Source organism: Nymphalis io, chromosome 2, assembly GCF_905147045.1.
Source record: "Nymphalis io chromosome 2, ilAglIoxx1.1, whole genome shotgun sequence".
NCBI classification, from domain to species: domain Eukaryota; kingdom Metazoa; phylum Arthropoda; class Insecta; order Lepidoptera; family Nymphalidae; genus Nymphalis; species Nymphalis io.
The window spans coordinates 8673890-8700320 of NC_065889.1; the positions used below are offsets into that span (position 1 = coordinate 8673890).

The 26431-nt window shown below is 34.7% G+C and overlaps 1 protein-coding gene across 7 annotated transcripts; it reads right to left on the reverse strand.

Moving 5' to 3' along the window:
- On the reverse strand, nucleotides 1-24782 carry LOC126773054 (protein ECT2). 7 transcript variants are annotated; one of them, XM_050493701.1, is made up of 21 exons: nucleotides 24513-24782; nucleotides 20506-20588; nucleotides 18005-18212; nucleotides 11407-11542; nucleotides 10936-11148; nucleotides 9826-9969; nucleotides 6941-8452; nucleotides 6511-6642; nucleotides 6144-6393; nucleotides 5950-6065; nucleotides 5728-5855; nucleotides 5197-5367; nucleotides 4969-5084; nucleotides 4438-4598; nucleotides 4186-4326; nucleotides 3950-4079; nucleotides 3641-3795; nucleotides 3395-3505; nucleotides 2347-2442; nucleotides 1204-1350; nucleotides 1-1111 (listed from the first exon to the last, which is right to left on the reverse strand). In XM_050493701.1, the coding sequence occupies exons 2-21, from the start codon at nucleotides 20558-20560 to the stop codon at nucleotides 998-1000; spliced, it is 4236 nt and encodes a 1411-aa protein (XP_050349658.1). In that variant the 5' UTR covers nucleotides 20561-20588; nucleotides 24513-24782; the 3' UTR covers nucleotides 1-997. The 7 variants fall into 7 exon arrangements, with proteins under 7 accessions (XP_050349658.1, XP_050349666.1, XP_050349649.1 ...); XM_050493709.1 differs by lacking the exon at nucleotides 20506-20588 and having other exon boundaries at nucleotides 2374-2442; XM_050493692.1 differs by lacking the exon at nucleotides 20506-20588.
- Nucleotides 24783-26431: the final 1649 nt, after the last annotated feature.

The window sequence follows — 26431 nt, forward strand, 5'->3', positions numbered from 1 at the left end:
TGATTGAAAATAAACCTTTATTCTTTCAATCATTTAAAATATTTATAAATATAGAACTTTGTACAATGCATTAACATGCGTACACATGATATGAAAGTCGGTGCGTGTCGTAAGCTTTGAGCTTTTTTGTTTTAAAAAATTAATGAAAAAAAGCAAAAAACACGCACGCGAAAACAAAAACGACATCGGTCGTCGATGTTCGTAAATGAATATTTAATGGATTAAACGTCCACAAGCGACAAGGCAAATATTAGGAACGTTTAAAATATTTAGCAGACGGAAATGGTAGGTTACCAGATACAACACTACTCTAGCCTACGACTGTCTATTTCACGATTAAATTAAAATATCACAATATGTACATATTACTCAAGACTATTCAATAATATCAATATTACTATGTGACACAAGATTTTAAATATCCGATTTAAATAATTCAAGATATTACACAGATCCCAAAACTAGCTACACGATTAAAACTGCCAATAGTGGAGATGAGACCCAACTATATGAAAAAATCAAACTTATTGACTTAATTTTATTCGACTTTCATTTGGTTTATAGTTGCACAACTCGATACTACAAATCACGCGATCGACGATCACGCAATCTCCGTCACATCGATTAGTATAAATCTAATTTACAATCCGCCCTCACACTCGAAGCTCCTTCGTTCTCACTTTTCAATTCAAAATAATACTATCGGTCGACATTCGACCCGACGCGGATCGTTTCGATCCTTTCAATACTACAAGGCACTTCCGATTCCAACGGCTACACTCGGCGGGCCGAGCCCGAAAAGTACTCGTAACAAATAAATTACATTCAATTGCCACATCCCTACGTCCGATCGCCGTCGGCACTGGGTCACTAGGATTATTAAGAACCGGCGGTGGAGCGACGACAACGTCGGTCGTCGAACTCGAAAGTCAAATCACGAGCGCGTCGACGACGCAGCAGGGCGCGGCCCGCGTCACACGGAGCGCTGCGGGCGCCGTCAGAAGCGGCGCAGCGCGGCGGCGGCGCCCGCGCCCGCCTTGCGCGTGGGCTGCACCGACAGCGGCGCCACCAGCACCGAGCCGCCCTCGCCGCCGCCGCTCGCGCCCATCTCCTGCAGCAAGTTATTGTGTCATGTAGCGCGATCTCAACGAGAATACGATTTAGATCTTTCGACCGACCCTGCCGCTGATAAAAGCGACTTACGTTTATATTATTACAGCTGGCGAGTCTCATCTGCGCGAGTTGCGAGGCGGGAGTCAGGTTGGAGGTGGAGCCGAACGGTGAGATCATGGACGACATCGCCCGCTTTAGCTTCGAAGGAGTTTTATTGAAGGAGAGCGCTCGCCCGACCTGCGAACGTTCAAACTCGTTTTTAGAATGTAATACATTATACACAATTTCCTGGACAGTTTGAGGTGTCAGTTATTTATTTTTTGAGACTGGAAATTTCTCTATTGTTTTTTTTTTCACAAGACTAACGTTCGGAAAAAATATTCGTACTTTATCGTTCAAAATTACGTAGGAAAAATTATATTGGAACTTTTTATAATCCTCTCCAAGTTTAAGAAAGGTAAACAACACCCATAAGAAATTATTACCAAATATTTTATGTAAAAAACGCTCACCAGAGTAATTTAAGCAAACATCACACCGAGTAAATTTCCGATCTAATTTATACAAAATATAAACAAAATTTCAATAGAACTTTTCAAAATCTATTGTAGTAAAGGTAAATTTAAAATATAACATTTTTGTTAATATATTGTATAAATTTATTTATGATAGACAATAAGTACTAAAACTATATATTTCGATATGACCAGTATGTAGATATATTTCTTAAATATTTTTAAATGAAAGTGATAAAAGATATGAACGGTTAGTTAATCTATGAGTTACCCAATTCCCTAAAGTACAAACATTTAAATGGCATGAAATATCCAAATAACAGAGAGCCCGAAAACCTCAGGTATGGCACGCTCACAAACAGTTAATCACAAATGATCTCTAGACAAGCGTTAATTTTAATGATATTCTTAAATTTACACAATATGAATAGCAATCATTTAAGATATGACGCGATGAGTTTTTAATAAGCCTTGAAATTTACCGATGCATACACGCTGATTCCTGACAGTAAATAATTGGTGTCACATTTTCTGCTACGTTTAAAAAGCTTGATTCACAGAAATGCGATATGATTGGTAAGCAAGAAAAAAAAATCGCTCTCGAGCGCCTCAGGTGACGGTTAACAGATCGTACAAAATGCTCAACAATCAGGGTACAACAAGGATTCGGTCAGGGAGCAGCGTGCGCGCGAAGGTGTCGCGAGGTGTGGCGTCAGACCTGTGCGAGTAAGTGAGCGCGCAATACCCATGTGTCTAGCAGGACGGCGCCCGGGTCGGCGCGCAGCCAGCCGCCCAGCCCCGCCAGCGCCTCCAGCTACAACAGAGCGCGCTACAGCGGCCGACACACCCACTCATATCGTATTCGAATTGCGACATCTTATTGATATGAATTATAGATCATTTAACTTTCAAATAATTTAACCGGCACGCGACTTATGCGCATTATTTCAGATGATCTAAATATATACATATTGATAGGAAGACTGCGTCATGCGCTCGACGCCTATATATAAAAATAACGCTTATGAATATATGTCTCAAGATTATGCAATGAGTGTTAAAGTAGACTTTGATTCAAATAAAAACCAAATCAATCGAATCTAAAATGTAATAGTAAGCTGTACATATAAAATGAAACTTAATGTCAAGTATATTACAATACTACGGTACTTAGATATCCGATATTGATTTTCATGCCTTAGTTACATGGTCACATGTTATACCAATATATTACTACGTGTTACAAATATTGTTATTATTGTTACATTAAATTCAAACTGAAATGACAATAAACTAAATCATGCTGATAGCACTTTGTATTAAATTTTACAACGTATGACTACGTATCTCATATACGTGAAACACGATGAAATAACTGGAGTTCTATACAATTTTACAATTAAAAAATATATGTTTGAAGAATTCCGAACAGTAACAACTTCTAAATGTCCCACTGCTGGGCTAAGGCCTCCTCTTCCTTTTTGAGGAGAAGGTTTGGACCTTATTCCACCACGCTGCTCCAATGCGGGTTGTGTAGAACACACATGTGGCATAATTTCAATTAAATTAGACACATGCAGGTTTCCTCACGATGTTTTCCTTCACCGTCAAGCACGAGATGAATTATAAACACAAATTAAGCACATGAAAATGCTTGTCCGTTTTTGAACCCACGATCATCGATTAAAATTCACGCGTTCTAACCACTAGGCAATCTCGGCTACATTAAGTATTCCGTAAACATATAAAAATATTTAATCGGGTACCTTAATTCTGGTGCGAGCTGCGAACTTGGATACTTTAGAGAGAGTACTCAGTGCAAGGTCGCTGGTGTCGATATCGAGCTGATGCGACTCGAGGCATGCCAGAAATTTGTCCTGTTACATATAAAATCCTTCATTTGTAGTATCATTTATATATTATGGATTTGTAGGTAATTTCAATTCAATTAATAAAAATAACGTGATGGTTACACATTCAAGAGCGGAATTTAAAATATACATGATACTAACGGCATCCGCTTTACAGACAGTGTTGGCCATCTGCCTGCACAGCTGTCGTAGGAAATGTGATTTGTCGACGGTCTCATCGGTTATCATGAACGAGTACAACTTCTCCTTCAGCTCCTGGTTGCTCCGACACATGAGCGCGAACACGTTGTGACAATCTGACAACATATGTCTGTTAATGATTTACTTCTTCTTTGCTAACGCTTTAATTAGATATTCAAATGTAATACCATATAAGACGGTTTTTCTATTTATGTAAAGGTTTTATTAAATTTGTATAATATTGGTAGTAAAGTTACAATATGCAGTCACCTTCCGCTTCCCGTATGTCGACGACACGCTTGACGGTGCTGAGCGGCATGAGAGAGATGTGTCGGTACGGTTTGCTGGAGCCAATGCGCATCGTACCCGTGCCGTTTGTGGGACTTTTACTATTAAAAGCCTAAAAGTACATTTTTTGATATATAATATTCACGAAAGACTTCAATAATAACATAAAAAAATGTATGTCATTGTAAATAATATTATTAACCAAAAATAAAGTTCACCTTGGATCTTTTCTTGCATACTTCCATTGTATCCGTAAAAAGAAACAAAACAAGATGGTCGCCTCGACCAGAGAGTTCCTTCGATAACTCAACCACTTCACAGCGGGATACGAACGACCTATGTGATGAGACGAGATGGGCCTGAAATCGATCAACATCTTTGATATTTTAAATAACACAAACCAAAGCTACTAAAACTGACTCAATCTCATAATTTCATGGTTTGGAGCAAAGAAAAAGTGTAAGTCTCACCGGACACTGGTCGATGTCGTTGTAGATGTCGAACATCTGCAGCTGCCCCTCGGTCTTGCGCTTGTCCTCGTTGATGTGCGACATGACCTCGCGCAGGCCGGCCAGCGCCGACACCAGCGCCGCGTGGTCGGGGTTGCTCTTGTGCGTGTGCTTCAGAATATCTGCAAAGGGCAACGACCAGTTAGCGGCACGCACAATAACATACATTTAATGACCGCAAATAACTTTTGGTAGAATTTATGTTCCAAACATTTGAGCACGTGATGATATATTACTTGAAAATTCAATAGTGCCTGCCTGGATTTGGACCAGTCACACAATCTTCAGTTTATTTACAACTTCTATCGTAGGGGCTATTTTAACTAGAGGGCTTTATAGAAATATTATTCTATATTTTTGTTCTATATATATACAAAATTTGTGATACAACACTTTGTTTAATATTTTTATTTATAATATAAGTGATTACTTAAGTTTGTTTTATGTACCCGTCGATTGTCAAAGTTTAAATTCAATTATATAAGAACTCACCGTCCAATAACAGACTTATACTGGGTAATCGCTGCACTGGTCTTATTAACAATTCCTGCAAGCTTTGTCGTCCACATTCGGGTTTCGTTTGACAAATTTTCAGGAATGCATGAAATCTAAAAAGAAAATAATTTCAATGTATTTAAGAAAAAGCAAGTGACTCGATTAGATTTGTCAGAAAACCTTTACCAAGATAATTAATTCTCACTAAATTAAATGAGCGGTTACCTTGGGTTCTCACGGTCGCATTGTTGCAGCATCTCCTTGGTGTTTTCGAAGAAGTTGACGAAGGGCGGGTAGGCCTTCACCATGTCGGGAGTGTACTTGAGCACGAGCCGCCCGATGCTCACCTCCTCGCTCCAGTGCGCCTGCGCGTAATGAAGCTCTTCCAGCATCCGTCTGAGAAAGTTATTTTAGTAAAGTATGAATAAAAAAATATTGCATCCTTCTTTAACTTTTAGTACTGTCGTAGAGGTATACTTAAACACGCGCCACTTGTAGTTCAGATAAATTACTTGGAATAAAAAAGCAAAAAAATTATATTTAATTTATAAATTTGTATTATTTATTTATATGTAGGTAAGTTTAACATTGAAACATTAATAATTGTAAACATTGTTTATCAAACAGAAAGACATTGTTTATCAGACATTGTTTATCAGACAGAAAGAGAGAAGGATTCTGCTGCTTACATTAACATTTATAAGTAATAATTGTTAAACGATTATGATATTACTGATTATATGTTTGTATACTCACTGGTGTAATTCATAAATAGGCGGCAAATTGCCAAAAATAATTTTGAGTTCCGTGTTATTGAGCAAAGCTTGATTTTTGCCATTACTGCTATCCTCTTCGGCCATTTCTTCCAGCGGTTGTTTAAACATCTATAAAACGATTACAAAATGTTAATACAAGTATACAGGTACACTCAAGTTATATTTATTCAAATTTATCGATTTAGCAAAATTGTATGCTTACATTTACAATGGTGTGTAGTATTCCAACATAATTCGATTCTGTCTGAAGTAATTCCATGAAAACTTGCTGTCGCGGTGACATCAATTTTCGCACCACATTGTCAGGTACTTCGGACTCTATAGAGACAGAAACATTACTCAGTATAAGTTAGGCACAGAACCATCGATATCTACGTTCCTCGTGAGATAATTCACCTTCTAGTAGCTGCTTGCCGTCCGGCGAGGGCGTGCAGTCGAGCAGGTTCCCGGACAGACTGAGCAGCACGGCGTCGCCCACTGAGGAGCGGCGCTTGTGCAGCGCCGCGTCGCCGCCGCGCAGCTTGCGCTTGCGGAGGCGCTGCAGCGCCGCCGGCGTGCCGCCCGCCGCGCCCGCGCCCGCGCCCTCGTCCGCGCCCGCCGCGCACGCGCCGCCCACCGACGACCGCCTCGACACCTCCTCCAGATACTGGAGCGGGTTTGGCATTCAGCTCACTCAATTTTTTTAAATACCTCGTATATTAGGAGAGTATCATCATTCACGGATAAAAATTACTCCACTTTAGTCTTTGAATTTGCTACTTACGTCTTTGAAAAGGTACTCTCTTTCGTCCTGCGCCTCCTCATTTTGCACCGAAGCCCAAAACCACTCCGCCTTGACGACATGGACTCGTAGTGAGCACTCTGGCGCCACCACCGTGTTGTGCTCGTCTACCACCTAAATCATAGACGTTCAATAGTAAACCGATACAAAGAGAGTTTATAATAATTATAATAAAACCGTATCGTCATTTTAATTGTAAAATAATGGTATAAACGATATGAATAACTCACACCTCCTTGTGCACGCTCTATAAGCACCTACACATTCGACGTAACATGCAAGCATAACAGCGAAGGATTTTTAAGTATGAACCTATCTCGAATTCGTTTGTTGACGAACATTTAAAAGGTATTTGGCATGACAAGCTTAATCTAATATTTAGTATTGAACTGTAATTAAATGGGGTTAGTACCGGTAGCGATAGTCCATGGCATTGCGACAAGGCACGGGCGTCGCGGGTGGGAGGCGGCGAGGCGCGCAGCTCGGCGCGGCGCGGCGAGGGGGCGGGGGCGGGACGGGGGGCGGGGCCGCCGCGCTCCGCCCCACCGCAGATAGAGTGCCGGTGGGCGCGGAGCCATACGCTTTGAGGTGTCTTAAAAATTACTGAATCGTCCAACTCGTCAACATCTACGTCTTCCCTGACGGGTGTCCTCATGTCGGTGCTGTCCACCGTGTCCACTTGGACCGGAGATATATCGAAATTCATATCGTCGAGATCTCTCTTTGGCGTTGACATATTTTTCAATTCAGCGGGTAGGTGATTGGCGTCTACCTGGACTGTATTGCGTTCGGCTCTCTTTTCATATTTTTTTTTTCGTTCGCTTCTAAATGAAGCAGTAAACGACTTTACGCTCCTTCTTAATTTCGATGCTGATTTTATAGTTTTTGAACTTCTTATAGATGCAAAAGATATATCGAAGAATCCGGACTGCTTACTAATGTTCATTGATGAAATAGATGTATTGTCGTATTCTCTAATGGGTGAGGAAGTCGAAGCTACAAATTCTCCCGCTGGGTCCGTAGGTTTTACAATCTCTGGAGTTAAGGCTTCAACCGTGATATCTCCCGATGTTTTAGAAACGGATTCTTTTTTGGTTCTTTTAAAAATAGTAGGTTTATTTTTAAATTTAAAGGAATCTTTAATTTTAAGTCTTTTGATTGTCTTCCAATTAACATCTTCAGATTTATCAGGTGATAAGTTATTACTATCTATCATACTAATTTGAAAATTGGACTCCGTAGAATTTCTACTTCTTTTTTTACCAGAAGAGATGGTAGTATTAGAATGTTGTAAATCTTTGTTTACCGCTGAAACGGGTAACGGGAAACCAGGATCATCTTTCGGATCTAATTCACATAAGCTCTTCGTTAGAGAAGACTGTAGAGATCCCGCTTCCGCCAAACAATCGACTATGTTAAATACATTTAAAGACTTATTTCTAAAGACTTCTCGCTTTTCTTTGCTATTATTTCTGCCACTACCGTGAATAATTTGAGACAGATATTTGTTTTCTTTATTGCTACCTTTGTATTTCCGCATTTCAGCATTAGATGTATTACTTGAGTCATGAACATCGGAGCACATATCATCTATAAATGACTTCCCTATATTAATAATACTGATATCTTCAGACTGAGATTTTTCTTTATCATTGCTTAATCTATTTCTAATATTATCCCTCGCTAATTTCAAGCATTCTTCCCTGTCATCTTGAATTCTTTCATCGTTTGTTTGATTGGTTTGTTTGTTTGGACTAGCGCGACGGCCCGAAAGGCGAGCCGAGAGCCTACGGTAGAGAGAGCTCTTAGGAGTGGTTTGGGATCGATTTGGTGTAGATTGGAGAGGTTTGGCTGATGTATTGGGAGTGTTGAGATGAGGTGATAGGATAAGCGAACGACCGAAAGTCTCCCCATTGGCCATTACCTGAAACATGTGTGAAACACACCACGCAATGATGTAATGAAGCCATTCCAAATACAAACATGCATAACGATTTTATTACTATTGTGATAGAAAAAGTTAGACACAGATAAGCGAGTAATTTTAAATCGATTATTTATAGTCAAATAAGTTTGACTTTATTTCGCTGCTAACGTTTAATCATAGCGTTTATTTTAAATTTCATAGACTAACAAAGATTATGGTTGTGGGTATATGGTAAAATGTACAGAAATTACCCACAACCATTCATCAAAGCAGAATTCAAGGTTATTACGTGAATAGAAAGCAAATGATAATTTCAAACGGTAGCTGTGAAGTGACAAATGTAAACAAACATTGCAATACCGTACACTAATGTTATGAGTGAAATGTATGTAAATATAAATAAGCTTTGAATTAAGGTAGCTATTGGATCGTTAAAAATAAGGCAGTGATAGAAGCCCTGTGTTGCTGCAGCTAATTGGAGACAACATTTGAACAGACAATGGGTTGACTTCGCGCCGTGCGGAAAGGAAGAGACTACTCGTGGTACTACTGCTTTGCCCCATTGTATCATTGAGAGGTAATTGTACAATCACAGTGAATAATTATAACTGAACCGCTCTTCTACGTCTCTATCACGTAGCGTATTGTTTTGTTAATAAAATCGTTCCTGGAATACGTCAATTGTTTTGCACGTAAATCGCATTATAAACAATTGCCTTTAGGAGATATTGTCTCAATACTGTGCCGATATAAGAAGATTAGGGAGCATAAAATAATAATGTAACTACAACTACCCGTAATCGGAGTGTCTACAATGTAACCATAAACTTCGTAATAGTGTTCGTGTTCCCAAGGGTACTTACTACGTGCATGCTGATTTCATAATGCTAAAATTAGTGTCTAATGTGCCATATAGTGTATAAATAAATTGGTATGTTAAGAATTTGGAGGTAAACGCTCTGCGATTAATATTCGTAAGAACAAAATCATTAGTGTATCAAGTATGACTGGCTTCAATCATCGCTTGTTCCATATATTGGACATATAATATGGTGATTACATTTTTTACCTAAAGACTTATTGTACTATAATATAATAAAGTAATATTTTTCTGAGCAATAAGTATCTAGGTGGTAGATAGGGAAGAGTTACATGAATTATATTTTATTTTATCGATTAAATATACGTAAATAAGTAAAATAAATTAAGTTTTTATTGTAATAAATCGATAGTTAAAGAAACCAATAACAATTTATCACCAGCCCCGAAACCGCTAAACAAGCCAGTATGCAATTAAATTTGTATGTTAAATTTATGTAAACAAAGGTGTACGTGTGTAAATGTTAAGTAGTAGTACAGCGAATACTAACGACGTGCGTGCAGTCGGCGTCGTCGAGCGCGCAGGTGGCGCCGCCGTTGCTGGCGAGCACCTCCGCCATGTGCTGCGTCTCGTCCTCCGGGAACCCGACGAAACACACACGCGCCCCCGCGAACACCTTCAATTTGTGCTCCTTCTGTAAAATTGAAATTTAACTTTAAAGTAGACATCACTAACCTATCACAAATAAGGACGTTGTCGTGACGTGTATGTTTGTTAAATTACGATTAACAGTATTGACCAAAGCCCTAGTACAGTACGTGCTGATAATTCAATTGCACGCCCTACATTTTTATAAAAAAATTATATCTTCCATTATCCCTCATACATTTATACATACATAAATACATACATACATACAAAAAAAGACTTTCTAAATTTAAATAAGTCATGATATTTTTTGTTCATCGGGTAAAAATAAACATCTATGGTGAGATGACCTTCTGTTTGTCAATCCATCTGAATGACACAATAGATTTTATCTTTGTTATTTGTGTCTGCCCGCATCCATTTCATATAGAAATAAAACAAGTTGCCGACAGTTTACGCGAAACATACATACATTTAACTAGGTATTAGTTTAAAAGCCGAGATGGCCTAGTGGTAAGAACGCGTGAATCTTAACCGATGATCATGTGTTCAAACCCGGGCAAGCACCATTGAATTTTCATGTGCTTAATTTGTATTTATAATTCATCTCGTGCTTGACGGCGAAGGAAAACATCGTGAGGAAACCTGCATGTGTCTAATTTCATTGAAATTCTGCCACATGTGGATTCTACCAACCCGCATTGGAGCAGCGTGGTAGAATAAGGTCCAAACCTTCTCCTCATAAAGGGAGAGGTGGCCTTAGCCCAACAGTGGGACATTAACAAGCTGTTACTAGTTTATTCTGATTTTAGTATAGTACATGAAAATTTACCTTTTCAGTAACAATAGTTAGGTTTAAATGTAGTTTAAGGTTATATTTATATATTATGAGTTAAAAAAATACTTTGCTTAAATATTTTAAAATGCTTTTAGCTTAAGTAATTTACATAAAATTGGTGCTAATTTCAATTCGAGCTGATTTTTAAAGAGACACTTTGTTTACAGTACTTACAATCATAGCATCGTCAGTCGCGAGGCACGCGGGGTCGTCCCGACGTTCCCAGCAGGCGTCGACCCAGGAGCGCGCCAGCACGGGCAGCCCAAAGCCCGATGCGTACCGGTACTTGTCACCCGTGGCCGCCGCAGCGATGAGGTGCGTCACCTTACTCGACATGTCTTTACGGATTGACCCGCCCATATAGTGGATCAGTGTTATCAGGTACGTCTGTCGGTGAAAAAAATACTATAATAATCCAAATAGATCCAAAAAACTCATTTGCAAACGACGGCCAATAGAAGATAGCAAAAAATTAATTAAGATTTATAAAATAATGTATCGATAAGTGTCTCCTACACAATAACACATACATATTATAAATATACGGCTACTATAGGGTTTGAAGAATATATTTATAGTTTTATTCATTTTCATGACTAAATACACATTTTTATCTAAGCTTCATGCTTTTGTAAAGACACGTACAAGTTCATCCTTTTTTCGGAATCCTGAGAAGCATATGACTGCGCCGCGCATCGCCAGCGAGTAAAGAGGTCGTGCGTTCGCTGGCGGTGGCTCCTCGCGCTCCGCCAGCTGCAGCACTGCTGTGGGCCCCAGGACCCTGACGTCATTAACGAAAACGAGATATAAATATAAAATATACGTAAACTAAAGTTTTACTACAATTATTTTATAGTAATGTTACCAACTTTTAAAAAGCTAAATTATTAATGAAACCTGAAGAAAATTCTAAAATATTTTTTCTACGCTTCTATTATGTTAAATACTTTAAAAAAAAAAAACAATATGAAACATTTATTTGTTAAATTTAAATATAATATGATAATACAATTAAAATCTGAAATAAAAATATCGACAAAATTGCAAAAACATCTATACACTTATTTTATCATATGTATTATAGCTAAGATTCAATCATAATTACGTACATCAATAAAAGCAATAAGTCATACGGAATATGCAGACTAAAACGTTTTCATAAATTCCTTCACATTAATCATCGTCGGTCGATTACAGAGAACCACTTGTGACCAGTATTGTGATTGAATTCGAGAATAGATACGGTTATATATTAATAACATTTATGTCTGAGGATTTCCGATTATCTTGTAACCGGAAGAATGAAACATTAGGCAAATGAATAACTAATTGTAGTTAAAGAATAAGATAAATTATTTCATTAACAATATTTCTTGGTTGCTACATTTTACAAATTACGTACGTATAAGTAGGATTCAGTTCTTAATTTACTATTTTATACTAAATCACCGTCACAGTTCATTAAAAAAAAAACTACATACACCTCCTGGGATTATATCGTAACTAATAAATACAATAAAAAAATATTTTAATTTTAAAACAAAACATCGCTATTTATACAATTAAAGTAAAAATATATCACCGTATTATAGTGACATTTTTAGTGTTTTGGAATACATTGCCATGAATTAATATTATGTACTTATTAAGTATCTATTATAAATTATTTATCTGTTCATTTTACTAAACATAAGACATTATATAATTAAAGTGTATATTTATTGAAACCTTTATGAATTACATATAATATTTTATTTTTTTATAGAATAGGAAGCGGACGAGCATATGGGCCACCTGATGGCAAGTGGTCACCAACGCCCATACACAATGGCATTGTAAGAAATGTTAACCATCGCTTACATCACCAATGCGCCACCAACCTTGGGAACTAAGATGTTGTCTTTTGTGCCTGTAATTACACTGACTCACTCACCCTTCAAACCGGAACACAACAATACCAAGTACTGCTGTTTTGCGGTAGAATATCTGATGAGTGGGTGGTACCCAGACGAGCTTGCACAAAGCTCTACCACCAGTAATGACAGTAAAACATTATTACTTCATTTTATGAAGGAGTACTCCTAAGTTATAACTATTAGCAGTCAGCACAAAGCTGCACGATTAGGACTCCAATGGACAGGATCTTTCGAGAAGAAAGATAAGCATATAAAGAAATTAATATAATTTAGGCATACATGATTAACATTATGCTGAAAATCAATGGGCCCCGAAAGAGAATGTCGCTGGCAGGATCCAGCGCTTATAAGCTAGCGTTGGATGTGAACTATAGCAGAGGTTTCAGTCTGGTCGTTACGCTAATGAGTTTGGAGACCCGCGGGTTAACTTATAAGAAATAAGAGACAATATAGTTGAAATTGTCAATGTTATTGCGAGCGACAGACTGGCGTCTCGTGACGCGCAAGCGACGCGTTGCACGCATTACAACGTCACGGACAGGATACTAGCATTTCGGCTATGAACGATAGAAATAGTTATGACGAGTTAAATTCCGATTCCACGGACTATGTAGTGTAAGCAATCGTCGAGTTTAAATTGGGTTAACTATTGAGTTTATTATTATGTTGGATGATCATAATAATAATAAAAGAAAACACGAAAAATTAAGATGCACAATATGTAAGAGGTTTTTTATATATAATAGTATATTGCAATGCGTCGCTATAAATTATAGAGTTCTTTATTTGTTTGTTCTTAATTAATTTGAATAAGTGAATTTTTCCAATTTAATATCACGCATAAACGGGTGGCGGATTTGCATGAAATTTGGAATAGGGATAGCTGATAGATACCATACCTTGATTTAACACATGCTATCCAAAACCTTAAAACCCCTCCTCCTACTACGCGAGCGAAGGCGAACCGGAAGCATAGCGAAAAAAAAGGATAATTATTTCACAATTTATGCTATAATAATTCTAATAGGAATTATATTTAAACCTTAAAAAGTTTTATTTAAGTTTATGCCTTAGGCAGTTGATATTACGTTTATGTGGAGATAAATAAAATTGAAACAATAACACACGGTGGCGCTTTATCTGTCCTGTATCTCTTTATCAAATTATGAAGTAATCTAAAAATTTAGGATATACATATTTAAGATATACGTATAAAAAAATGCTTGTTGCGAATCTATTTTTAAAGCAGGATATTCACTTTGATTGTTCTTTTACTAATGCCTTTATTTTAAGGTATTTTAAAATAACAGACCAAACTTTTAACAGAGTCTATATTAGAAACTTACATAAAGAGTGTTTTTGATAACAATACTTTTGGAAACATTTCCCTGTTATAGTGCTTACATTTCATATTTCAAAGGTGCAGTATCTGGTGTTTTAGGTTCAGATAAAAGTTGCTGCGAAGGTTCTTCTTCTTCTGGTGTCGATGGTAACCGCGTAGGTCCCATTTCAACTATATAATTAAATATTAATTGACACTTCACTTATTAATACAATCAGACACTAGTCCGGCGTGGGTTCCACACACTGGTGACACATCGGTTACATTCATTGGCACTGAGATGTATCATTGCGAATGTATATATTTACCATTCACACCATACATACTTCACAAACATTGCCACCGCTGATATAGTTTTACAAAACGATCACGTTAACAACGCTAACTAAGTAAATTTATACCGCAACAAAGCGCAGGCGGCACGCGCGTTATGCGTTTCACGTTAGATTGAAAAACAGCCGCGAGGAATGTAAGGCCGAAAATAGCAAGGAGCGTCGCGCGCCCGCAAGGGCGACCCTCGCGCTACGCCGAGCGTCGTCGCAGCTCGCTTACACCTACCCGCACCTTTATTTACATCGTTCCGTGAAATACACTCACTAAGCTTGCCATTTTTTATTAGTGGAAGGTTCTGTGAGCGTGTAATAACCCCGGCATAATATTCAGGGTGAGGTTGACTATTAAATTGTTCTTGCATGTCGTGGCGCCAACAGTCACGTTGAATGTTTAATTTTATGGACCGATTCAATCCGCTTTAAGTTAATACCAACACGAGGTTGTTATCATTAGCTTACCCAAGCTAAAATAATAAACTATACTTAGTATTACGATACACAAATCATTTTAATGAATTTCGCAATTTCGATAATTCGTTAACAAAACATAGTGTCAAATAAAACGTTCGTTTCTGGTCTTTATTTAAATAACGCTTACGTCATCTTTCAATGTTGGTAGAGGTTTAAAAAACTACAATGCACAATAGAGGCACCCGAACTTGTGATTTTAAATAGAAGTTACACACAGAGATTCAAGCCAGATTCATTTTATTTCTTTAATATAACAATAAAATAAATATCTCCATTTAAATATCTTTTTGTGTAAAAATAAAGCTATACATATACAGTACATTTAAAACTAAAATATTCTAATTTCGGTCACGGCGGCTGTACTCAAGGGAGTCAAACCATCTCTGCAGGATATTTTATAATGCACAAGGGTGTTCGCAGTGACAAATGCACTCTCATATTCGATAAGACAAGAGAGATCCGACACAATCGGAAAGAGGTCCGGCCAAAGACCAACGGCTTTACGTGCTTTATGTCCGAAGCACGGGAGAGTAAGTGGCAAATTTTAGACTCCTTGCTACTACTGAGAATTTCTCAACAGCACAACCCAATAAGTTCTTATTGGCCTGATCTGGTGTTAGAACTCAGGTCTTCGGAATCTGAATTACGAGCTAGCGACTAGACCGACGGAGCAGTCTAAAATTCACGAAGTAATAAAATCAATGCCACTGTCGTCTTTACATAAGGTAATTTTGAAAAAAACTTTTTCATGTAGACAAGCAGACCAAAAGGTGGAGGTGAAGTTTATTTCACCAAGCTAATCTAGTACACCTGCAGTGAACCATGTTGATAGATTATGATGGATGGGGATCAACACGAGGAAGAAGAGATTACACATTTACGAATATATTGTCTCAGTACTCAACCTTTTTTGCGGAAATGACTAGAAAAAATTAAAAACAAAATAGTGATGTCACGGACACAGCAATTCATAAACACGATCTATTTTAACATTAAAATATTATTTTGGCATCATAAAGTTCACGGTATTGTCAAAATGTAATAAGCCATGAGTCAGTTTCGTTCCCGGTAATAGTAATAAGTAGATATCCAAAATTAATTTTCGCCAAGCAAACATGCGGCGCGACGGCGGCCGATAAAACAATAAACAATTAATCTCATCAATTGGTATCCGTTTATATACTGTAACAATGAAAGCATCCTCTGCGTGAAATAAAGTAAATACGGCCGTTTTGATTTACGCCAGAGTTAAATTTACGATATATCCTGTCTCATGGCTAGTGTGGTGGTGGCGATCGCGATTCGTGATCAGCGTATTCTTTGTTAAGATAAGTAATCTCATTTCACTACTCTATCAAAAGCAAATAAACCTTATTTTGTAAAAGATTACCGAGACAATTTTTGTTCATGTTCAATATAAAAAGAAGAAAGATATGAATGCTATAGACATTATAACGTTATTGAAATTCTATATAACTATAGCATGATTGATTTAAATTGATCGTAGATTAAAATAGTTATCGAGAGGTTGGAAAGGCCTTGAACGATGGTAATAATTCGCTTAAGTGCGTTAAGTCACACTATTCTGTTGTCGTGTAGAGGTCGCAGCAAGTGATATTAAAAATGTTGTCGTCGTTCATTTCAAATACTTAATTATTTGAGAATATACATAGTGACCTAGACTAGGTATCAACTAAATCTAAACAATCATTTCGGTGCAGTCGGGTTATGTATTCCGAGCATCCTGTTTCCACTTCGGGGACTTAGTGATGTTAAATTCTATAGCATATATGTATGACACCTTCAAATATACATATGTAATGTACTTACGTATATTAATATAATATACAATTGCTTGAAATTTTTAAATTATCCGTAGCAAGAATTTCTACGTATACGTTTAACGCTAGTACACATCGAAAGCGGATATCGTACTGCACATCCGATGCGTAACTTCTGTTTTATGTATATTATTTCAGTATCAGAATATATTATAGACGATGAAAATTTTATTTCGCACTAGCTACCCGTCCCGATTTCGTACGAATTTATTCTACATAAGGGTCTACCTACGTTTATATCGAAGGCCAAGCAAACGTAGAAAAAAAAACCTTCTTTTGTTTTTGGGCCCGAACGGAAACACATGGAAAAGAACGCATTGTTTGCGTTTTGTTTACAAACATGCAAACACTGAATTTTATTCATTAAGAAGATTATAAATTAAACACGAAAGTTTCGGCATTTCTTTACTAAAATTATAGATAATCGTAAATTACTTAAAAATATTTTAAATTTTTATCTTTAAAATATTAGTATGAATATATTATGTACTATGATGATAAGTCCATGTTTAGAAGTGCCAAATATATTGTCACGATTACCAGCGGAAGCCGAAGTTGGACAGTTAAACGGAAACGAATATATATTGATGCCAATTTCTGAAACTATATTCAAACCAACAGCCAAAACTCAGTGTCTAATTTTATTGTAAAGTTTCTTTATTGTAGCCGAAAATATAGTTATTAAAAAGAAAAATGCAGGTCAGTCCAGTACAAGTAGTTTCTGAAGATTAATAAAATACGCAAATTTTATAAACTTATCTACTATACGATGTTTTATTTTTATGCTAACAAGTTAGTGTCGCCCTGTCTTATGTTATAACTCGCAGATGTGGCCTTAGCTTTGTTAATCATTTGAAATGTTTAAGTGGTAAAATTAACTTTTGTATTTTTAAATTTTTATCAATATACTAATTGACGATGTCAGTTTCTTTTTAATTACAAGTCATCTTTTCTCATCATCTTTTTCAAGCGAAAACCTTGTCAATTGTGATAACATAAACATAAGTGTAACTAACAAATAATAGTTGCAGTTGCGTAGGTGAATTTAAAAATCTCTCTTTGTGAGAAAATAACGCGCATGAAAGCTTTAGTGGAGATCGTTAGCCGCCGCGCGGTGTGCCAATATTTTTTAATTGCAAATAACGATCAGTTTTAGCGTAGTCGTCAAAATGTTAATGGCCCAATATAAAAACCGTAATTCACGCACTACCTGACTAGCTTTAATTTTATTCAATTACATAAATTTAATTGTAAATGACAATTATATTCTAAATGACTATACCTGCGACACTTTACTATATGCTAGTAATGATTGCAGGCTGATTGACACAACGCTCTTACCTATATTTAGCTTTATGTGCTGCATCGAAGAGTTCTCCCTCAAATGGAGCGGTCACTAGGTAGGAGGGTGGCGCCGGCAGCTGCTGCGGTGAGGGCAGGGAGTCGGGGCCCCGCACCGTAGCCAGCGCACCCAGTCTCTCGCATGCAGCGCGTACTCGTTCGCACTCGATGCACGATTCGCTCACGTATACACACGGCGCTGTCGAGCCTGGAAACAGTCAATATGGCATCATGGCTTGCAAGTTACCTAAATATGACCGGAAGTTATCAGTTAGACGGAAGACATTTTAAATATTTAAAGAGATCTACTTTAGGAAACGATAGAATCATTATATAGTTTTATATTTTGTATTTATTTGTATATACACTAATATTATTTTTACAATTGTTTGGTCCTAACACTTTAAAGATACATATATATATAATAATGATGGTAAAGATAACTCAATGCGGAACCCTAGGCTAATTTGAAGACAAACTATTTACGACAATTTTTTTTATATCATGCCAACGATATTTTTTGTTATAAATTTGTTTAATTATTAATTATCTATTTAAAAACGTATTCAAATATTTACGAAGTTAATGAAGGTCTACGCCGGTGACGCAAATGTGAACGTCATCCGCAGGATCTGACAGTTCAAATGCTGATCTATTTTTAGAAGTTTCGTTTCAAATTCCAAAGAAGGTTATATTTTAGTATTTAGCTTAAGGAAGTCGTGAGACATAAACACGATTTATCTGATTACGACAAATCACAATGATAAGAACCAGATACCTTAACTTCTTTGATCCCTTAACATTGAATTTTAAAGTACATTTCGTATACATACATGTATTCATATTATGTTTATGAAATATACGTGGGGTCTTTACGTTCACAATAATAATTGTTTCATCGTATAAATAATTATATACTTTACAAGTTGCCAATACATATATAGTCGGATAACAACTATACCAGTATCGATATTGTTATTAAAGAATAATTCTTCAATAAACTATAACTTTTACTTATAATTTAAATTTATATAGTAATTTACAATTTCATTTTATTACCTATGTCTATAATATGGAATATGGGAATGTTAAAAAACATCTTAATTCAGTATGATCACGATTTTAGTGACAAACGTTAAACAAGATTATTCCTAACTTACGCTCAGTCGTTTCAGCTTTTGCTACATATATTATTTACATTTTGTTGTGGGTCTAGCATTGTGTTCGTATATCTTATGTATATATAAACACACACATTTCTTTTGGTTTTCCAAGTCCATCTGTCATCGTGTCTATTCTTTTAAAACAATCCATAAAATTAAGCTTAGATTTGTTATTTTTGTTAAAGACAGCAATAAGTAAAGAGCTCTAATAACATCATTGAGATGTGTTTGTTCATTTACAGTTTTAAGTTACCACTTTAGTAAATAAAACAAATAAATCACAAGAACTGCCTTAGTTTCTTTCAATTAATATTATTTTGACATATTCTATACAGCTATCATAAATACGTAATAATGTATTATTAAGGCACCTTACCATCTGTATGGTAACAGGAACTTAATCGAATTAATTTTAATACATAAAGTGAATAATAATAATACATAATTTTTTTCAAAACATTCAGGATTGTTTCAACAACGGTCTTAATAAATACTTTTATTTGTAAAATCTAACATAAATAAATGTTTGTCGACCTTTCGGGACGTGTTCCCGCGTCACATAAACGGTTCAGGGTCGCTGACTCACGCGTGCGCCGCAAAGGGAACACCCGGCTCTTTTGGCGTATTATACTGAATAGATGAAGCTCCTCCAAACACATTATCTTATTAAACCTACAACTTTTGTTAAAATGGTATATCTTCGTGTGTGTGCATGACGCAAAAACTACTGGAGACATTAAGATTCTATAATCCTTCGCACAAGATCTTGTGTACATTTTAAAAGTAATACCACTTTTAAAAATGTAATGGAAATTAATTTTCTAGTTTTAATTCAGTATAAGTAGTATTTATTTGTCGTATATTTTTGACGTATTTTATGCAACGCGGATGAAGTCGCTAGTATAAGCTTTTAATATACGTTACACAGCTGTCGTCCTAGGTTTCAATTTAAAGGACTTACCCTAAGTCAAACATATTTGGTTATTATGTAATAGTTATTAAAAACAATGTTAGACACGTATAAAAAACAGAATCTTAGACACGGTTTATTAGTAAATAAAAATATGAAAAGAAGCTAGAGGAAACATATTTACATATAATCACAACAAAACTACAACTTCTAGGTCACTAAGCTTGTCTCGTAAAGATTGATATAACAATGACCTTACAGCTTCTCTCAGAATACCTTGTGAAGATGTTTCTAAAATCCTAAAGCATTGTATCAAATACTCAGAAATAATGGCGCAAACTGAGAGAAACCATTAAATTAGGTACACGTTATGATTTTGTATGGGTGGTTTTGTGCAATCGACATGCAACTCATGCATGCGAACTCACAGCCTCCACCGAGATATGACCGCAGTTGCTCTACCAACGCTAGCATGGTTGGCATGCGTGCCGCAAACCACGCTTTACGCCATCTGTAAAAGCTGTGCGTATCAATCATCATATATGAAAGGTGTTTTCGTTGAAAAACGTCAGGCAGTGCATTGATAAACAAAACAACTTTCACCCTGCTAATATTGTCACCGCATTAATACAATGTAATTAAATATATACAACAAATATAGTTAAAAGATAGCCATTAACAGACACATAAGTTATACATTTATTCAAAATAAGGAATGTTTAAAGTGAAATGCTAAGGGTCGAAAAATTAAAGAATAATAAACAATTCAGTCTTCAACAATCTAGTGCAGGGTGGCTGCACTAGATTGTGAATCAGAATGCAAGCATTACAACATATTATGTGCAGTGATGCTTTAAGCAAAATATTGTGACTGTATTGTCTTTGAAGTAGGTAATTAGCTGGTTTTTGTAGTTTATCTGTAAAATATCTAATTAGAACACAATTAAGACAGAAGAAATCACAAGAGAGTTGTATCTTTATATATCATCACAACAAACTATTAATTATTATATAATTTTTTCTGTAGGATTATTGAATAGAATTTATAATTTCAGCTATTTGTTTACACACTATGGTAAAAAATTACATAATTTAAATAAACTTATGTTAGAACTAAAGCTTTTCGGCCACATCTAATATACACATAAAATTGGATAACATACTACAAACAAACATCACACTCTGTTTAAAATACAAATATAGTTTATATTAAAACACAAGAACTATTCATCAGTCGACAAATGATTACTTTCCATCAACTATATTATATGTATTATATATTATGATCTTGATATAATGATAAACATTATATTATATGAAGTATGTAATATATCTTGTTTTTCAAATTAATTTATCGTCTATTTATGAAAAGATTTAGCATATTTGTGTTGGTGTTGTAAGGCACTTATTTAATGTTGGTAGACAAGACTAAAGGTTAATATTTACAACACTAAAAAGACTTCTTTATTGTGATACAATAATTTTTCTTAGTATAATATTTACATACATTTTGTGTAATAATTTAAGTTATTCTTTCTCAGAGTATATAAATAATATCATTAAGCATCATTATAAACATCAGCTGTTATTTCTTGGCGGTTTGCTCCAGCAGTTGATGTATTTCCAAGTCAAGATTGCTTATAAAGCTATGCTTTAGGGGTTGTCGTTGATCAACCTGACTCAAAATCAATCTTGGTAATTATTAAAAAAAAAAAATTACTTGATATTTGGTAAAAATGTACTCTAATAGCAAGGAAATATTCTAAATAATTAGAAATTCTTACTTTCTCTTTGCTCTTCTTGGATAGATAGATTTTGCTCTTATGTGGGTTCATGTATTAATTAAACTTTTGTTAAAAAAGTATTTATTTTAAAAGGATTTTATCTATCTGTCGTAATTCCTGTAACCATTTGGGGCCAATTCTGTTTTACAAACATACAACACATATATTATGATTTTTCTCTGTACGGTAACTGGAGTTACAATTTGAAGTATGATGGGTGGAATTGGCCTAGACTACTTTAAGACCTCCCAGTCATTCCAGAAGCTTTTAAGATTGTATATTATATGAAACTAGATAGATAGGTTATGAAGTGTATTTTGGATTGTACTTCCATAACTCCACCATTTTAATATTTCCCGACCAGATGGTTAATTCTTAAAGCAAATCTGTTCTGTTGTCAAGTGCGTTCAATATAAGTTATAAGCTAGTAAGATAGATTCTGAAGCATTGATTGATTCGCAATGAAAAAATTTTGGCAATTTTTTGATTACCTTTCTCTATTTAGTTGGTTTGTTTACAGATTTTGTACTTGATTTTAAAATAATTTCCTGATGAGTTTTTTTTTTTTTTTATAGAATAGGAAGGTGGACGAGCATATGGGCCACCTGATGGTAAGTGGTCACCAAACGCCCTTAGACATTGACATTGTAAGAAATGTCAACCATCGCTTATAGCCAATGCGCCACCAACCTTGGGAACTAAGATTTTATGTCCCTTGTGCCTGTAATTACACTGGCTCACTCACCCTTCAAACCGGAACATAACAATATCAAGTATTGCTGTTTTGCGGTAGAATATCTGATGAGTGGGTGGTACCTACCCAGACGAGCTTGCACAAAGCCCTACCACCAGTGAATTGTGAGTTATTGGATTGTAAATTGACTTTAAACAACAACACAACAAACAAAAGTTCAAGACAATATAATATTACTTTCTTTATTATATATTTTTCAGTCTGTTGGAATTTAATTGCACTAGAAATAATAGAAATTGATGTGTGACTTTTCTTAAAGATACTACAATCTTTACTTTTTTATATGAATTAAAATAATAATAGCACAGACAATTTCAAGTTCAATTTCAATGTCCAGAATTAAAAATTTATGTTGATTCGACTCTTTTTTACCTCATCAAGGCATTATAATAATGATTACTATACATCATTTTCAGCATAATTTTTTGACAAAGGTATATAAATAGAAATTTATAAGAATAGTCAGAAAAGCCATTTATTTTAAAGTAATTACTTTTGCTTAATACTAAAGACAGTTGTGACTAAACATTCTATCAACATAGATTTCAAAATAAATTTTACATTTAAAATTTTAAATAAAGTGTTAATTAAGTGCCAGCTGTTGCAGTTTTAATTAACACTAAAAGTGATAACTATATGGATTTGACTATTACTTAACTATTATTTACATACAATATTTTTTAATAAAATTAAAAATGAAATGATGATTTTAAAAGTAATGATGAAATTATTTCATTTTAAATTACCAATAATGGTCAAATTATTGCAAAGGATATTTTTTATAAGGCCTTTTTTAATTCTAAGTTATCTTTAACTTCTAAAATTTGTTCCTTGTTTATTTATAACTTATAAGATATTTTCTTATGAAAAGTTTTACCAACCTAGAGCAGCTTAGTAGAATAAGCTTGTAAGCATAATCCTGTTAAAGATTCTGGTATATACCCAGTGAAGTATTTTAAGATTTTTACCATAATTTCTATTCATCTTATAAAACAATCCCTGTATATTATACTGTACACAATGAAACATATTTTCTAAAATAAATATAAGAAATAAATCACCGCAATATTAAATTGATACCAGTTGTACACTTTAGTCCATAATTTGTAATTAATTTCATAAATAGAAATATTCTATTATCAAATTGAATTTGTTAAGTAGTAGTAACTTTTTCCATTCATTTAAATTAAATGTGATATTGTTTTAAAATGTACCTAAAAACAAAATACATATATGTATTAAAATGATTTGGTATTGAAACAAAAAGTCAAATTATATAAATAGTAATAATCAGTTTTTAAGTAATTCTATTTTATTTTATACAACAATACAAATATAATCAATAAGGCATAATTGTATATACAGCAAAAATTGTATATACATAAATGTAAATACAGCAATAGATATAATTTGTAAAATCAAGGTAACTTCTCAACTCCACTAATCATATGTTATGTTATTTTATCTACAATAATAAATAAATTATATATTTAAATAGATAAAATTTATGATTAAAAAACAATTCACTAAGAATTGTTTTTATTTTGAAAATTCTTTTTTCTAACGAAGGCACTGATATATTCTATAAAATTAGATAAATACAAATATTATATTATGTAACTCCAAATAAATAAATTTAAGAATTTTAAAGTCACAATTACCAGAAATCAACGTTATTTAAAAATAATTTGGTAATTATAGTACTTCAAAACAAAAAATATTTAAGCTATGTTTTCTACCGTTTCATAGAAATTTTAAATCTTGACATACAGTAGCAATAAGAAAATGTAATCATACTAACCACAGATTTATTTCTTTTTTAAGCAATAATAGAGGTCCTTAAATTGTGATAGTGTAATTAAATACCTGTAAAAATATATGGTTATAGAAATATTACCATCATTCTCCTGATTTTTGTCAGTTGAAGAGATGCTTCCTGCTTGTGACATGCCCTTAGACATTTCGTCCATCTTGCGAACCACCGATTCGTTATATCAATCACATAACATTAATCACAATACTATTTACAAAACCTAACAAAACACATCAAATCACTTCACTTTATATAACACAAGGTCTTTTTTGAAAAAATCGACGATCTGTCCAATCTAATAACATTTCTGAAATTTTCAATAACACGACGTAAACGAAGCGAGTACAAATGAAGTTGAATGAAGCATTCATAGATAATATAGTAATTGTATCATGCAGGTATACTTGTAGAGCATTGGGTGAATATTTCACTTTAGTGCAAATATTCATGAAATTAAATGTTTCAAAATAAAATCATTTTTATTATTTTTGTTAAATACTAACATGCTTCGAATACATTTTAAAATAACAGTTATTCACTGATTTACAACCAATTTGTGTTGACACCACTTCTTGGTCGAAATCGAATGTGAGACGCTGGCATAATCTTTTTTGTGAAGAGCTGCCTACGTGAAAAGTAATACACAGAAGATTACCTAAATAAAATTTACAATTTAACATAATAGCGAGTAGATGTAACTTGATAGTTAAATATTTTTAAATAGTAATGAAATAAGTTCGTGCCAACATATATATATGAATTATTTGAGTCAATTCAATACAAATATAACAAATTCTAAATATTTAGTAAAATAGATATATTAATTGCTGCTTGAAGCCACAAATTCTGCATTATATAGTAAACCAGAAAATGAAGTTTGTGTGCTGTCGTGTTACATATAACCAACATTAAGCAGACGAAATTTCGAACGAAGTAGTACCAACAATTTTTATATGGGATCTTCTTTTAATTTGCGTTTGTGTGTGAAGAAGTGTAGTATGAACTGAATTCCCCAGAATTTATCTCTGGCATCATGGTATTACACCACCGTAGAACTATCGGTTTTGACTTTCTTCGTTCATCAAGAGCTGAACGTAAAAGACAGCCCAAATAATAAGCTTTCTCCTTCGTAGTTTGGTCTAGTGAATCTTTGTGTCTGAGCAGATATGAATTATAGAACGGCCGGATGTTCCCTAATACAGTTTTAGCAACAGACCAGAAGGCACGTGTTTCCGAAGGAAGACGCACCAATTTCTCACCAATTGTGCCAATGTACTTCGACTTTGCTTTAGCAATAATTTTTTTGAAGGATCAAGACAAACAGATTTCTCGCAGAGTTGTAGCTCTTTTTAAAATTGCTTATATTTACATCACAAGACGCCGAAACGACAGCCCATATCACCGCCGTTTTACATAAGACCAAACCAAGATTAGGATTTGCCACCGATGGGTACTGCAGAGTACGTAACAAAGAGTTCCATGCCTTGACGCACAACATCAGCATCTAAGTCGGCAGTGACGTCAGGAGCATCTGGCATCTGGCATGTCGCTCTTGTTTACTTACAAATTTTAAATATTTCGAACAGTCTGTTTTTACTTAAATTATAAGACATATCGACATCTGCTGAACAATAAATACTATGAAATATTTTTTTTAAAGCGCAGCAATATCAGTTGCTAATTTGTCGTTTGCGTTTTAAGGACTGATTACATTTATCGTATGTAAGCGTCGTTGGTAATTATATCAGCAATTGATTATCGACACAAATAAAATTACTTCTTCTGTTGAGATACGTATATGTGTACGGGACTTAATTATTGTAGATGTAGAGTTAAATGCCAATAGAATCATAATGACACAGAATATACAGAATACGTCTAAATTATAAAGATGAAGAGCACAGAATAACAATTTAACAGATGAGATATTTTATGATACCTACTAGAAACTAGATCATAGGTTTGCTATAGCCTGTATATTCTACATAGTTGTAGTTATTATA

Excerpts from the sequence above, each read along its gene's own strand:
- LOC126773054 (XM_050493692.1), bottom strand. The coding sequence starts at position 24,585 with ATGGACGAAATGTCTAAGGGCATGTCACAAGCAGGAAGCATCTCTTCA. Across the intron at positions 9,970-10,935 it reads CGACTGACGATGCTATGATT|AAGGAGCACAAATTGAAGGT; the intron begins GTAAGTACTGTA and ends TCAATTTTACAG. Across the intron at positions 2,443-3,394 it reads CAGCTCGCACCAGAATTAAG|CTGGAGGCGCTGGCGGGGCT; the intron begins GTACCCGATTAA and ends GCTCTGTTGTAG.